The following is a 16,386-nucleotide window of genomic DNA, read 5'->3' as shown; positions in this document are numbered from 1 at the left end:
TTTTCTTTTTCCCTTTTTTGTTTCTTTTCTTTTTCTTGAATGCAGAAAGTTAAAAACTTCATTTTTAGTTTGAATTTCTATTAAAAATATTTTTCTTTAATTTTTTTAACTATATATATATATATATTTTTGCTTTTATGTAAATTTTTTTCAAATTCTAGTTTACTTCCATCATTTTATTTTAGTCTACTACAGTGTATTCACTTTTTCAAATTTTCAAATGATTTCATTTTTTTCTTTTTTCTCTTTTTTGGTTTTTTTTCCCTTTTATCGAAAACAGAGGAAAAAAATTAATTTTTATTAAAAATATTTTTCTTTATTTTTTTTCCTACTATGCTCTCTACTTTTGTGTAAATTTTTTCAAATTCTATTTTACTCCCATCATCTCATTTTAGTCTACTTCAGTGTATTCATTTTTTCAAATTCTCAAATGATTTCCTTTTTCCCCCCTTTTCTCTAATCTGTCAAACCACTTTCAATACCCAGACCAAACACACCTAGGATCTAGCATCATTTATTAGATTTTGTGTCTGTGTGTATGTTTAAGTTTTTAATTTTAATATTTTTTAATTTTAATTTTTCTATCTTAATTTTCCTACCTCATTAATTCCTTTTCTCCCTTCAAAATGAGAAAATGAAGCAATTCACCCCAAAAGAAAGAACATGAAGAAACAACAGCCAGGGATTTAACTAACACAGATACAAGCAAGATGTCTGAATCAGAATTTAGAATCACAATAATAAGAATATTAGCTGGAGTTGAAAATAGATTAGAATCCCTTTCTGCAGATATAAAAGAAGTAAAAAATCACCCATCTAAGAAAGGACCAGAGAACACCACCAGACACTCCAACTCTACAAGCATCATAATGGCAATACATTCATATCTTTCAGTACTCACTCTAAACGTCAATGGACTCAATGCTCCAATCAAAAGATATAGGGTAACAGAACGGATAAGAAAACAAGATGAATCTATATGCTGTTTACAAGAGACCCACTTTAGACCTACAGACACCTTCAGATTAAAAGTAAGGGGATGGAGAACCATCTATCATGCTAATGGTCAACAAAAGAAAGCCAGAATAGCCATACTTATATCATACAATCTAGACTTTAAAATACTGTATCAAGAGATGAAGAAGGGCATTATATCATAATCAAGGGGTCTATCCACCAAGAAGACCTAACAATTGTAAACATTTATGTGCCAAATGTAGAAGCACCCAAATATATAAATCAATTAATCACAAACATAAAGAAACTCATCGACAGTAATATCATAACAGTAGAAGACTTCAACACCCCACTCACAGCAATGGACAGATCATCTAATCAAAAAATCAACAAGGAAACAATGGCTTTGAATGACATACTGGACCAGATGGACTTAACAAACATATTCAGGACATTTCATCTTAAAGCAGAATATACATTCTTCTCCAGTGCACATGGAACATTCTCCAGAATAGACCATATACTGGGACACAAATCAGCCCTAAGTACAAAAAGATCAAGATCATACCATGCATATTTTCAGACCACAACACTATGAAACTCGAAATCAACCACAAGAAAAAATTTGGAAAGGTAACAAACACTTGGAGACTGAAGAACATCCTACTAAAGAATGAATGGGCTAACCAAGAAGTTAAGGAGGAAATTAAAATGTATATGGAAGTCAATGAAAATGATAACACCACAGCCCAAAACCTCTGGGACGCAGCAAAGACGGTCATAAGAGGAAAGCATATAGCAATCCAGGCCTTCCTAAAGAAGGAAGAAAGATCTCAGATACACAACCTAACCTTATGCCTTAAGGAGCTGGAAAAAGAACAGCAAATAAAACCCAACACCAGAAGAAGACAGGGAATAATAAAGATTAGAGCAGAAATTAATGCTATTGAAACAAAAAAACAAAACAAAAAAAACAAAAACAAAACAGTAGAACAGATCAATGAAACCAGAAGCTGGTTCTTTGAAAGAATTAACAAAAATAATTAAACCAATAGTCAGTTTGATCAAAAAGAAAAAGGAAAGGACCCAAATAAATAAAATCAAGAATGAAGAGGAGAGATCACAACCAACACAGCAGAAATAAAAACAATAATAAGAGAATATTATGAACAATTACATGCCAATAAAATGGGCAGTCTGGAAGAAATAGGCAAATTCCTAGAAACATATACACTACCAAAACTGAAACAGGAAGAAATAGAAAATTTGAACAGACCCATAACCAGTAAGGAAATTGAGTTAGTAATCAAAAGTCTGCCAAAAAACAAGAGTCCGGGGCCAGATGGCTTTCCAGGGGAATTCTACCAAACATTTAAGGAAGAATTAACACCTATTCTCTTGAAGCTGTCCCAAAAAACAGAAATGGAAGGAAAACTTCCAAACTCTCACCACTCTCGCCAAGTTATTCAACATAGTATTGGAAGTCTTAGCCTCTGCAATGAGACAACACAAAGAAATAAAAGACATCCAAATTGGCCAGGAGGAGGTCAAACTTTCACTCCTTGCAGATCACATGATACGCTATGGAAAACCCAAAAGATTCCACCAAAAAACTGCTAGAATTGATTCATGAAGTCAGCAAAGTTTCAGGATATAAAATCAACGCACAGAAATCAGTTGCATTCCTATATACCGACAATGAAGCAACAGGAAAAGAAATCAAGGAATCGATCCCATTGACAGTTGCACTAAAACCCATAAAATACCTAGGAATAAATCTAACCAAAGAGGTGAAAAATCTATATGCTGAAAACTATAGAAAGCTTGTGAAAGAAATTGAAGAAGACAGAAAAAAATGGAAAAAGATTCCATGCTCCTGGATAGGAAGAACAAATATTGTTAAGATGTCAACACTACACAAAGCAATCTACATATTCAATGCAATCCCTATCAAAATAACACCAGCATTCTTCACAGAGCTAGAACAAATAATCCTAAAATTTGTATGGAACAACAAAAGACCCCAAATAGCCAAAGCAACCTTAAAAAAGAAAACCAAAGCAGGAGGCATCACAATCCCAGACTTCAAGCTATACTACAAAGCTGTAATCATCAAGACAGTATGGTACTGGCACAAGAACAGACACTCAGATCAATGGAACAGAATAGAGAACCCAGAAATGGACCCACAAACGGATGGCCAACTAATCTTTGACAAAGCAGGAAAGAATATCCAATAGAATAAAGACAGTCTCTTCAGCAAGTGGTTTTGAGAAAACTGGGCAGCGACATGCAGAAGAATGAACCTGGACCACTTTCTTACACCATACACAAAAAGAAACTCAAAATGTATGTAAGACCTAAATGTAAGACAGGAAGCCATCAAAATCCTCAAGGACAAAGAAGGTAAAACCTCTTTGATCTTGGCCGCAGCAACTTCTTACTCAACACGTCTCTGGAAGCAAGGGAAACAAAAGCAAAAATGAACTATTGGGACCTCATCAAAATAAAAAGCTTCTGCACAGTGAAGGAAAAAATCAGCAAAACTAAAAAGCAACCAACAGAATGGGAGAAGATATTTGCAAATGACATATCAGATAAAGGGTTAGTATCCAAAATCTACAAAGAACTTTTCAAACTCAACACCCAAAAAACAAAGAATCCAGTGAGGAAATGGGCAAAAGACACGAATAGGCACTTCTCCAAAGAAGACATCCAGATGGTCAACCGACACATGAAAAAATGCTCAACATCACTCATCATCAGGGAAATACAAATCAAAACCACAATGAGATACCACCTCACACCTGTCAGAATGGCTAACATTAACAACTCTGGCAACAATAGATGTTGGCAGGGATGCTGAGAAAGAGGATGTCTTTTGCATCATTGGTGGGAATGCAAGCTGGTGCAGCCACTCTGGAGAACAGTATGGAGGTTCCTCAAAAAACTAAAAACAGAACTACCCTACAACCCAGCAATTGCACTACTAGACATCTATCCAAGGGATACAGGTGTGCTGTTTCGAAGGGACACATGCACCCCCATGTTCACAGCAACACTATCAACAATAGCCGAAGTATGGAAAGAGCCCAAATGTCCATTGATGGATGAATGGCTAAAGAAAAAGTGGTATATCTATACAATGGAGTATTACTCGGCAATCAAAAAGAATGAAATCTTGCCATTTGCAGCTATGTGGATGGAACCAGAGGGTATTCTGCTAAGTGAAATTAGAGTAAGAGAAAAATCATGACTTCACTCCTATGAGGACTTTAAGAGACAAAACAGATGAACATAAGGGAAGGGAAACAAAAATAATATAAAAACAGGAAGGGGGACAAAACAGAAGAGACTCATAAATATGGAGAGCAAACTGAGGGTTACAGGAAGGGTTGTGGGAGGAGGGATTGGCTAAATGGGTAAGAGGCACTAAGGAATCTACTCCTGAAATCATTGTTGCACTATATGCTAAGTAATTTGGATGTAAATTTAAAAAAAAATAAAAAATAAAACAAGTTAAAAAATAAAATAAAAAAGAATTGTTTGTACTATTTCTGTGAAAAATGCTGTTGGTATTTTGATAGGGACTGCATTAAATCTGTAGATTGCTTTGGACAGTATAGATATTTTAACAATGTTTGTTCTTCTAATCCATGAGCATGGAATGTCTTTCCATTTGTTTGTGTCACCTTCCATTTCTTTTATCACTTTTATAGCTTTCAGAGTTGTGTCTTTCACTTCCTTGGTTAAGTTTATTACTAGGTACTTTTTTATTTTTGGTGCAACTGTAAAAGGGACTGTTTTCTTAATTTCTCTTTCTGCCACTTCATTATTAATGTATTCCTGTCTATTGATTTTGTATCCTGCAACCTTACTGAATTTATTCATTACTTCTATTAGTATTTTTGGTGGAGGCTTTCAAGTTTTCTATATATAGTATCATGCCATCTGCAAATTGTGACAGTACTTCTTCCTTACCAATTTGGATATCTTTGGTTTATTTGTTTATTTATTTATGTAGGCGGGGGGGAGGTCTGGTTGCTGTGGCTAAGATTTCCAGTACTACGTTGAATAAAAGTGATGAGAGTGGGCATCCTTGTCTTGCTCATGATCTTATAGAAAAAACTCTTCAGTTTTTTACCAGTATAATGTTCACTGTGAGTTTTTCATAGATGGCCTTTATTATGTTGAGGTATGTTCCCTTTAAACCTACTTTGTTGAGGACTTTTATCATGAATGGATATTGTACTCTGTCAAATGCTTTTATGCATCTATTAAAATGATATGGTTTTTATCCATTCTCTTGTTGATGTGACGTACCATGATGATTGATTTGCAAATACTGAACCACCCCTGCATACTAGGAATAAATCAGACTTGATTGTGGTGAGTGATTTTTTTAATGTTATTATTGGATTCAATTTGATAATATTTTGTTGAGGATTTTTATATCTATGTTCATCAGAGATCCTGGCCTACAGTTGTTTTTTTTTTTTTATAGTGTCTTTATCTGGTTTTGGTATGAGGGTAATGCTGGCTTCATACAATGAATTTGGAAGCTTTCCTTCCTCTTCTATTTTTTGGAATATTTTGAGAAGAATAGGTATTAAGTCTTCTTTAAACATTTAGTAGAATTCACCTGTGAAGCTGTCTGGTCTTGGACTTTTGTTGTTGGAAAATTTTTGATTACTAATTCAATTTCATTGCAGGGAATTTGTTCAAATTTTCTATTTCTTCCTGCTTCAATTTTGGTAGGTTGTATGTTTCTAGGAATTTATCCCATTTCTTCTAGGTTGTCCAATATGCTGGCATATAATTTTGTATTCTTTCATAATCCTTCATATTACTCTGGTGTCAGTTATTTCTCCTCTTTAATTTCTGAATTTTGTTTATTCTTTTGTGGTTTTTTTTGATGAGTCTGAAAAACCTTTAGTTTTTCAATTTTGTTGATCTTTTCAAAGGACAAGCTCCTGGTTTCACTGATTTTTTCTATTGTTTTTTGGTTTCTATTTCAATTATTTCTGCCCTGATCTCTATTCTTTCCATCCTTCTACTGGTTTGGGGTCTTGTTCTTCTTTTTCTATTTCCTTTAGGTGTAAGGTTAGGTTGTTTATTGGAAATTGTTTTTGTTTCTGGAAGTAGGTTTGTATTGGTATAAACTTTCCTCTTAGAACTGCTTTTAATGCATCCAAAGGTGTTGGACCATTGTGTTTTCATTTTAATTTGTTTCCACATATTTTTCATTTCCTCTTTGTTGACCCATTTTTTATTAGCATGTTATTTAACCTCCATGTATTTGTGTTCATTCCAGATTTGTTTTTCTTGTGGTTGATTTCTAGTTTTTTAGCGTTGTGGTCAAAAGAAGCACGATATGACTTAGATCATTTTGAATTTGTTGGGGCTTGTTTTTTGGCCTAATATGTGAACTATTCTGGAAAATGCTCCATATGCACTTGAGAAGAATGTGTATTCTACTATTCTGGGATAGAATGTTCTGAATATATCTGTTACATCTATCTAATCCAGTATGTCATTCAAAGGCACTGTTTCTTTGTTAATTTTTTGTTTGGATGATCTATCCATTGATGCAAATAGGGTGTTAAAGTCCCCTACTATTATTGTATTATGATCAATTAGTTCCTTTATGTTTGTTATTAGTTGCTTTATGTACTTGGTTGCTTTCATGTTGAGTGCATAAATATTTATAATTGTTGTATCTTCTTACTGGATCGTTCCCTTTATGATTATGTAGTATTCTTCTTTGTCTCTTGTTATGGTCTTGTTTTAAAATCAGTTTTGTCTGTGGACACCTGGGTGGCTCAGTCGGTTAAGCATCCAACTTCAGCTCAGGTCACGATCTTGCATTTGTGAGTTCAAGCCCTGCGTCGGACTGTGTGCTGACAGCTCAGAGCCTGGAGCCTGCTTCAGATTCTGTGTCTCCCTCTCTATCTGCCCTCCCCTGCTCATGCTCTGTCTCCCTCTCTCTCTCAAAAATAAAATAAACATCAAAAAAATTTTTTAATCAATTTGTCTGATATAAGTATTGTTACCTGGCTTTCTTTTCATTTCCATTTGCATGATAAATGCTTTTCCATCCCTTCACTTTCATTCTGCATGTGTCTTTAGGTCTGAAGTGAGTCTCTTATAGGCAGCATATAGATGGGTCTTGTGCTTTTATCTATTTTGTCACCCTATGTCTTTTGATTGGAGCATTTAGTCTATTTACATTCCAAGTAATTATTGATAGGTGTGTACTAATTGATATTTTTTTTAAGTTTTATTTATTTATTTTGAGAAACAGAGAGACAGTGAGAGAGTATGGGTAGGTGCAGAGCGAGGGGGAGAGACAGAATCCCAAGCAGGCTCTGTGCTCAATTTGGAGCCTGACACAGGGCTTGATTTCATGATTGTGAGATTTTGCCCTGAGCCAGTATCAAGAGTTGGATGCTTACCTGACTGAGCCACCCAGGCATCCCACTTACTGCTATTTTAAAATCTATTTTAACTTTTCTCTGTTATACTTGGGCAAAAAATTATTTGTATTTAGTATCTTGTTCTCACTGACTCCACAGAATTCAGATATAATTACTTTTTATTGAGTCTCTACTTTTCATGGCACTGCAGTCATTTACAGAAGTTGAATAAAAATCTGTCCTCCTTTTCACTCAGATATAATTTAACAAACTGTGCAATCAGGGCCAAACCTAGAGGATCATATTTAAGAATATATTCCATTCAATCAGATATGAAAGTCCCCAGTCTCTGTTTAGGACATAGATGTAACTGATATTTGAAATCCATGCTCATAAGTCTTCCTAAGCAAACTTGTATCTGTTGTCGCACACTGCCCCAGCATTACAAGTAGTAAGAAAGGTCACTGCCTAGCAGAAGGAATTTGTCCACAGTTGTAGGCATATAGGTCAAAACTGGTAGAAATGAATTTCTTATTTTATAAATAATAATGATGAAAAGAGCTCTAGAATGATAGGGACTATTAAAAATAAAATTTTGGATTCTGTACATAATCTCCAGACAGAACTTAATTTGACAGACTTAGCTGTTGTTTAACACAATCTGGCTCTAGATTTGCTGATTATACAACAAGGATCCTTATGTGTGTTAAATGACCCTTCTTACTAAAGTTATGTAAATTAATAAAGCTAAATAACACAATAAAGCTAACAATAACACACTGAGCCCAGACTCTAAGTAATCTATAGATGTTAACTATGAATACAAAAAGAGACTGTTCAATTATTCGGACTAGAAACAAGGCAAAAAGTTGATTGCTGGACCATACAGTGTCACATTAGCACATTCTTTAACAAACCCATCTAAGGGTCAACAGATTCTTAGGGGAATGAATTTACCTTTGTTTGAATTACTATTTACTACTGATTAAGGCAACACTGTGGAAAGTTCGATGTTAGCTTGTGGAAAACTGATAAAAATGTAAATGATTTTTGTCCAGTAGAGACACAAATGATTTTTTCTGGTAGAGAAGATAACTCCAAAGGTATAGTTTATTGTAACTTAGTTAATATACTAAGTTTGTATCTAACTTAGCAATCTAATTTCAGCATTTCTTTGTTGCGCTGACTATATGCATGTTGGTTTGTCACTTCTCTTTTGAGTGGGTTTTGCCATCCTGCTTTGTTCTCTCATTTATGTGCTAAATAAAATTTACGCTCACTATCTAGTTGCATGAGAATTATATTTTTATCATTTTGAGAATTATACTTTCACAAAAGGATATAAGAAAACTACAGAAATGTTGGTTTTTCTGGAGAAACAGGAACTCAGCTGAGCTTTCAGGAATAATTACCAGCACTTTTCTATTTTTATTTCATTATCGATCAGATTAACGATTTAATTTTCACCAAGAATCTAAAGAATAATAAATATACTAACAAATAGTGATCAACTCACCACCATCATCTTTCCACAATTATACAAATCCAATGAAGAGTGACCTGAATAATCTTTACAAAGAAAACCAATCTCTTTGCTATGAAAAAGTATCCAAATATCCAAACCTTTTAAATCACATGCCAATACCACTTAAACCACCCCTGACTGCACAGCATGCAAGCAAAGAAAACATCACCATTAAATCTAAAAATAAGGCCCCCTAGATAACCATATTTGAACTCCAGGTTTCAGGATACTCCCCAGTAGCCATAGTAATAGTATAACTAAATAGTGTAAGCCTGCCACCTAAATATGCTAAAATAAAACTATCAATCCTAAAAAAAATCCACAAAAATGTATTACAATAACATATCCAACCCTACCACTGAAAATAAGTAAGAATTTATGAGCCATACATTATACATCAGAAACAGTATCAGCCTTTTCATCTGGAACACATTTGCCAAAACATTAACTATGGCTAACTAATCTAATATATACATTCTTTTTTTTTTTTAATTTTTTTTTAACGTTTATTTATTTTTGAGACAGAGAGAGACAGAGCATGAACGGGGGAGGGTGAGAGAGAGGGAGACACAGAATCCGAAACAGGCTCCAGGCTCTGAGCTGTCAGCACAGAGCCCGACACAGGGCTCAAACTCACGGACCGCGAGATCATGACCTGAGCCGAAGTCGGCCGCCTAACCGACTGAGCCACCCAGGCGCCCCTCTAATATATACATTCTAATGGAACATCGCTAGTTTGTATGTGTCTATTTATTCGTGTATGATGAGACACACAAAGAGCCTACATACACACAGAAACCTGGAATATCAGAGTAATCTTATTATTTTCACAGATGGAAACAGTATTTATAGGCTATGTACCCCTATAAGAACAAGTTTTCTGAGAAGATACAGTAATTACAAATCCACTTTCAGCTATCTCTTCTATTAACACTAGTTAATAGAATGAAATTGAAATGGGTAAGTCTATTTTTACATAATGCTTTACTTAACACCATTTTTACATGAAAAAGGATCCAGTAAATTATCAAGATTAATATCAAATATAAGTAAAATTCCAGTCTACCCCAATACACAATTAAAAATACCTTAAGACTTACTTTCCTAATTATAATTACCTGATAAGAGAGTTATTACAACAGCTGACTCCATACCACCCTATATCTGATGCTACAGGTGCTAGCAATATGAATGCCTGCTCTCTGCCATGCTCAGATGTTTATTTTCAAAATCAAATTCTCAAAGGAATATATTTGATTGGTATAACTTAGGTTCCATGGATTCCCTCTAGACATATTATTAGCTGAAAACTGTAAGCTGTTTTGTTTTCTTTAATATTTTTGAGAAGGCAGGTTTGATCTTGACCATTTGCAAATCTGACCTTTTATTTTAGCTACTTTAAAATACTCAGGATAATTCTAAACTCTCTAACTCTATAGTTATTTAAGCACTGCTATAATCTCCTCTCAGCATGTTTTCTGAGGTTGTTCTCCAAATCTATCTCCCATCTCCTCCCTACCTCCCTTCTCTCTTTCCTTCCCTCTATCTTTCTCTTCCTCTTTCATGCGTGCACACATGCACACCATTTTCACTCTTGTTCCTGTATACTGTAATCTCTGAAACACATCATCATCATTGCCCATGGTTCCCATTAATAATGATCTTTCCTCTGATCAAATGATACCTTTGCATGAAGTATTCTTTAACTCTCTCCAGTGGAAGCATTCACTCTTGTCTTTAAACTACACTGTATACAGCAATGCTTTATATTTTACCACACCTTTACTAGGCTATTTATCTCCTTCTTCAAGATTCCCCTAACTCCATCCCTCAGACTGAATTAGAAGTTGCTCTTGTGTGCTCCTAAGCAATCGGACTCTAGTTTAGTACTTATCACAGTGTACTGTAATTGTCTCTTCTAGCCTGTGAACTCCATTAGGGCTGAGTATGTGTTTATTCGCCATTGTATTCCACATACCTAGTACCCAAAAGGTACACAATAAATATTTATTGAATGATAAAAAGGAGTCAAGCCCAAATATGTTTCCCAGTATGCCTCATCTATAATTGTGAGCTACTCAAAATGCCTAGGAAAATGCTATGTACAATGTAGATACACTGAAAGTTTATGAGATGCTTGGATAAAAAGGAATTAAATGACAAAAGTAAGTTGGCAAGTTCATCTTCAGAATTTTTAGTGAATATAGAAAGTAGCAGTCAGACCGGGTGCATTTCTGGAAAAGCCCTCCTGTCAATGCTACGGTTCTGCTACCAAACGGGGATGAAATCTTGTGTATGCTTGTCTTTATTTCTAGGAGAAGCATATGACTTCGTACAGTAGAGGGATTCAGTACAGGTTTGTTGAGCTGGGGAATGTGTCTTACCTGTGACTGTACAAACCATTTGCCTGCGTTCAGAGTCGACAGGAAACTCCACAGGAAGAAGCTAGAATGTGTGATGGAGGCATTTGGCTGGACGTTCCTAATATTGGTTGTTCTTCTCAGGTCATTGTCATGCATGAGAAAAGGCACCTGATCATAACTGCGGGCAGAAGGGGAAAAGAAGAGGGAGATAGGCTGAACTCAGCCACCTTGGTGGACAGGGTTTCTCAGAAAGCCCATCAATGTCACAAGTCTTACTGGGGTTCCTTACTCCCTCCCAAATGAGGGTGCCTGGGTTCGTCAATTGGTTAAGCATCCAATTCTTGATCTCGGCTCCTGTCATGATCTCACGGTTCATGAAATCAAGACCCGCATCTAGCTCTGTGCTGACAGCACAGAGCTTGCTTGGGACTCTCTCTCTGCACCTTTCTGTCTGTCTGTCTGTCTGTCTCTCTCCCTCAAAATAAATAAACTGCAAAAAATTTTTTTGAAAAAAAAACCCTTCAAAAATGAAAGAAAAGAGGTTGCTGGGGAAATGGCAGAGTAGGAAGCACCAGGAATCTGTAGCTCCACCAACTACCAACAATTGTACTGGCAGACTCCGTCTAATATAACTATTTTGGAACTCTGGAATATACTAAAAGCTTACAACTTCCATAGGAAGGCTTGCACATAAATCGGGGTTAATTTGGGTCAATTTTAGGTCTTAGCCCAGTAGCAACTACCAATCCCCCACTCCAGCCACATGGCAAAAAACTGTAGATAGTTCTAAAAGCAGCTTTAACAGCAGCTGGTGAGAGCCAGAGTGGCAAAAACAATCCTGTAATCCAAATATAGGGGATCTGTGTTCTTGTCACTGTTTGTTGCTTTTTGACACAGAAGGGTAGACAGAAAGTCAAGCAGCCATTGTTGTACCTACTCCCACTCTTGCAAAGTCCACCCTTTCTGGCTAAAGTGACTGCCAGGAAATTTAAAGGACTAACACTCTTTTTACCCTCCTTCATTTTTCTCCTTTTCTCCTTTTCTCAAACATTAAAGGCTAGCATGTTTTAGGCATATGGTATAATATTTCACATCCTTTTGTTCTGTGAGTCCCTTGACTGATTTTTACAGAAATACTTATTTTTACTGCTTTTGTGTTTCCTATTAATTCTAATGGTCTTTCCTTTCCACTCAAAGAGTCCCCTTTAACATTTCTTGTAGGGCTGGCATAGTGATCATGAACTCCTTTAGTTTTTGTTTGTCTGAGAAACTCTTTATCTCTCCTTCTACTCTGAATGATAGCCTTGCTGCATAGAGTACTTTTGGCTGTAGACTATTCCCCTTTGAATATATCATTCCACTCCCTTCTGGATTGCAGAGTTTTTGATGAAAAATCTGCTGATAGCCTTATAAGGTTTCTCTTGTGTCTTTTCTCTTGTTGCTTTTAAGTCTTTTTCTTTATCATTACTTTTTACCACTTTGATTACTATGTGTCTTGGTGTGGGCTTATTTTGGTTGATTTTGTTGGGGTATCTCTGTGCCTCCTGGATCTGGATAGCTGTTTCCTTCCCCAGATTGGGGAAGTTTTCAGCCCTTATTTCTTCAAATAAACTTTCTATCTCTCCTCTTCTCTTTCTTCTCCTTCTGGGAAACCTATAATGTGAATGTTATTATGCTTGATGGAGTCACTGAGTTCCCTAAGTTATTCTCCTTTTCATGATTCTTGTTTCTCATTCATTCAGCTTGATTACCTCCCATTACTCTGTCTTTGTCTTCTAGGTCATTAAGCCATTCCTCCGCTTCTTTCAACCTGTTATTTATTCCATCAAGTGTATTTTTATTTATTGTGTTCTTCACCTCTGAATGGTTCTTTATGTTTTCTATCTCTGTTTTAAGGGTCTCACTGATGACCTCCACTCTCTTCTGAAGTCCAGTGAGTATCTTTACGATCATTACTTCAAATTCTCTATTAGGCATGTTACTTATATCTGTTTCACTTAGGTCTCTTCCTGTGGTTTTATCCTGTTCATTTGTGACATATTCCTCTGTCTCCTCATTTTGCCTAGCTCTCTGTGTCTGTTTCTGTGTGTTAGGAAAGTCACTTATGTCTCTTGCTCTTGAAAGTAGTGGGCAGGATGTGCACTTTTAAGTAGGTGAATTTTGTCCAGTTTTTTTTTTTGTTGTTGTTTTTTTTGTAATTCTTGGAAAAATTAATCTTAACTATAGAGAATCTGCTTACTCCATTTTATCTGGAACAGAAGTTCCAGTAGCTATACTCCCTCAGGTTCCCTTTCACCTCTTTTGGTAGTTAGCCACATTTTACTTCCTAGTAATTCTTGATATTACATTTTTACTGTTCAAGTTACTGGTGTGGTATTTGTGTCCTGACTGGACTCTGATATGCAATTTTTGGTAATGATAAATTTTAGGGTATGACCATAAACGTGGATGGTGCAGAGACAACCAGCAAAGAAACTGAGGGGTTGGAAGGATCATCTGCATCAAAGTTGAAGTCACAGCAATAATAGAAGAGAGAAAGACAGTAAGCCAGGAGCTCACTGGCTCAGCACCTTTACCACATTATGCCAGGGCCACCAGGCACTTCAACAAATGAACCCAGGGGCTCTGGTAGAATATCTATTTTTAACCCCGAGTCAAACATTCTGCATGAAACAGTTGTCATTTAACATTAAGAATGCCAGTCAGAGGTCAGGAAATCTAGTTTTAATTCTGGCTTTATCATTTACATTCTAACCTTACAACCTTAATAACACACTTCCCTTATTTGAATCTAGGTTCAAACCACATTTCCTCATCTGTGAAACAGAATGTTAATTTCTCTTCTGTTTGCTCCACAGAAAGGCTGTAAAGGGAATTTGTATACACCACATTATCTAATATACCCATGGTACAGATGAAGCCTTTCTATTTCCAGTTGCCCAGGTACATAGGTTCTACAGCAAAGCATGTCTTTTTGTCCTCACCCCTACTCTGATCCATCTTCTTTTGCTTTCTCTTGGACACTGTTATAGTCTACTACCCTTTTCCCTGACAACTCTCCCTCATATGCTGCCAGATGAGTCTTTCTAAAACAATAAAGTAACCTGTCCTCTAAAATCTACCATAGCTACCTATTACACATTTAGGGATCTCCATGATCCAGCCTTAGTGAGCCTTACAGCCATACCTCTTCCTCATATAGCCTCTCTTGTCCCCAGAACATATCACTTTTAGAATCCATACAGGTTAGCTTGCTAATCTACAAACTTGTATTTCTCATTCAGATGCCTTTGAATAAACTGTTTCCTCTACCTGGAATACCTTCTTTCCCCATATCTGATTGGTAAAATGATATTTTTCCCTCAAGACAACACAAACACAATTCTGAGGACACAGATCTTTTTCACACCATAGGTGGTGGGTGGCCTTTTCCTCCACTGAGGTTCCACTGCATTTGACTTATTCATCTCTGGAAGGAACTTACCACAAATGGTTTTATACTCTGGCTATTGTAAATATGCCATGTCTCCTTCACTGGATGGCAACATCTCTTAGGCATGGCTACCTCTTATTTGCCTCTTTCTAGCACTCGGAAGAAAGCCTAGAATATAGTAGGTTCCCAGGGAATGTTAAGGAGGTTGCTAAGAGAATGCATAGGGTTAAACTGTTAGAATGCTTTGCAATGAGGACGGTTTGAATTATGTACAGAGCATATAGCATGTATATGATTTATGAGACTATGTTGAGAATGCAGGGGTACAGATGTATGGTTCATAAGGAAGAAGTGGTTTGCATGTGTGCTATGTGCATATGTGCCAAATGAACACCAGGAGAAACTTCCCAGGGCTTGCCCTCTCTACATCTTGGGCCATACTATTTGTCTTCTATGGCACTGGCCTTATCTCCTCCCCACCCCAGCCCCTGCTTTCCTACCTTAATTGTACATCACTCTCCAGCCCATAGGCCCCTTGTTCAACAGCCTTCTCAAAGGACATCATGGTATTCTCAGGCCCCAACTGTGGAAGAAAAGAACATCAGCCCCTATACCTTAGAGTCTCTCTTCCCAACATTCCTTTATGGCTGTAATGAAAATGTAGTAATGAAAGTGCTTTAGGAAAATGAGTCTGGATCCCTTGGTAATTTTTTCAAAAAGCCTGCCTTATATTCTCCTCTACTCAATCTGCTCATGTGAGGCAATGTCACTGGGCACAGCAGAGAAAACCCAAAAGTTAGCTGGCCTGGGTTCAAGTCCAACCTCTACAATTAACTCCTTTTCTTGTCATTTCGAGCCAACCCCTTTACCTCTGCAGGGATTCCTATGGTTCTGAGGTCCCATTCTCTCATCCACACACCCCATGCATACCTCTACTCACTATTCTCAGACTTACCATGGGCGCACCTCTATGTCCAAAGAAGTCTGGTTTGGGTCCCAATTTATCCTCCTCCTGAATGCAGGGAGAATGAATCCCCAATGGCACAATATACAGACATAAAAGGATAAGGAAAAAAGGCAGTCCAATAGTCACCTGTAGAGCTGAAAAATTAGGAGAGAAGAAGTGAGAAGAAAGCAGAAGAGGAATAGAGAACTATCTCCAAGCAACTAACTATCCCAGGAGCAGTCAGTAAATAGCTAGTCTATCGGTTTCATAGACTCTGTGGACTGGCTGATTTACTCTCCATTTCTGTCACATCCTCACTAATTTTCAGTGATTTGAAGGTACAGGGATATCCAAATACAAGCATTGTTATTAAGAAAAGAAATCCTAGAACTGTACATTTACAAGGGAATGAACTGTGCAGGAGGTAGGATGAAGAGAGAATGTTAAGGGATACCTTCTCAGGAGGAAGAGCAGTTTGGCTGGTTCTGAGAAAGCCCTGAAGCTTGTAAAGATGGGCCTAAAGTGCCCATATTTAAGCCTGTGCAATATTAGTGGAAGGGGCACTAGGTGAATCTGAATTCAAAGCCAGACTCCACCACTTTGTAATTGCGTCACTAAGGACATGTTGCTTAACCTCTCTGGGTCATCATTTTCTTCATCCTGAAAAATGGGGCTATCTTGCTAAAACATACCTCACAGAACTGATAGTACAATGATGAGTCATAACAGGTAATCAGTAAGTATTA

The 16,386-nt window shown here is 36.6% G+C and overlaps 1 protein-coding gene across 10 annotated transcripts in view; it reads right to left on the bottom strand.

Moving 5' to 3' along the window:
* GDPD4 (glycerophosphodiester phosphodiesterase domain containing 4) overlaps positions 1-16,386 on the bottom strand; it is a 191,102-nt gene that overhangs the window by 112,431 nt on the left and 62,285 nt on the right. For all 10 annotated transcript variants that reach the window (XR_006208000.1, XR_006207999.1, XM_042957376.1 and 7 more), the window contains 3 exons: positions 15,650-15,795; positions 15,195-15,277; positions 11,283-11,439 (listed from right to left, as the gene is read on the bottom strand). Coding sequence is in view for 8 of the 10 variants with exons in the window: in XM_042957376.1 (XP_042813310.1) it covers positions 11,283-11,439; positions 15,195-15,277; positions 15,650-15,795 (386 nt within the window). In the remaining 2 variants the exon portion in view is untranslated. The remainder of the gene's footprint in view (positions 1-11,282; positions 11,440-15,194; positions 15,278-15,649; positions 15,796-16,386) is intronic.

Source organism: Panthera tigris, chromosome D1, assembly GCF_018350195.1.
Source record: "Panthera tigris isolate Pti1 chromosome D1, P.tigris_Pti1_mat1.1, whole genome shotgun sequence".
NCBI classification, from domain to species: domain Eukaryota; kingdom Metazoa; phylum Chordata; class Mammalia; order Carnivora; family Felidae; genus Panthera; species Panthera tigris.
Note: the sequence above shows the minus strand (reverse complement) of the source record. Positions and strands in the feature narration are given on the sequence as shown.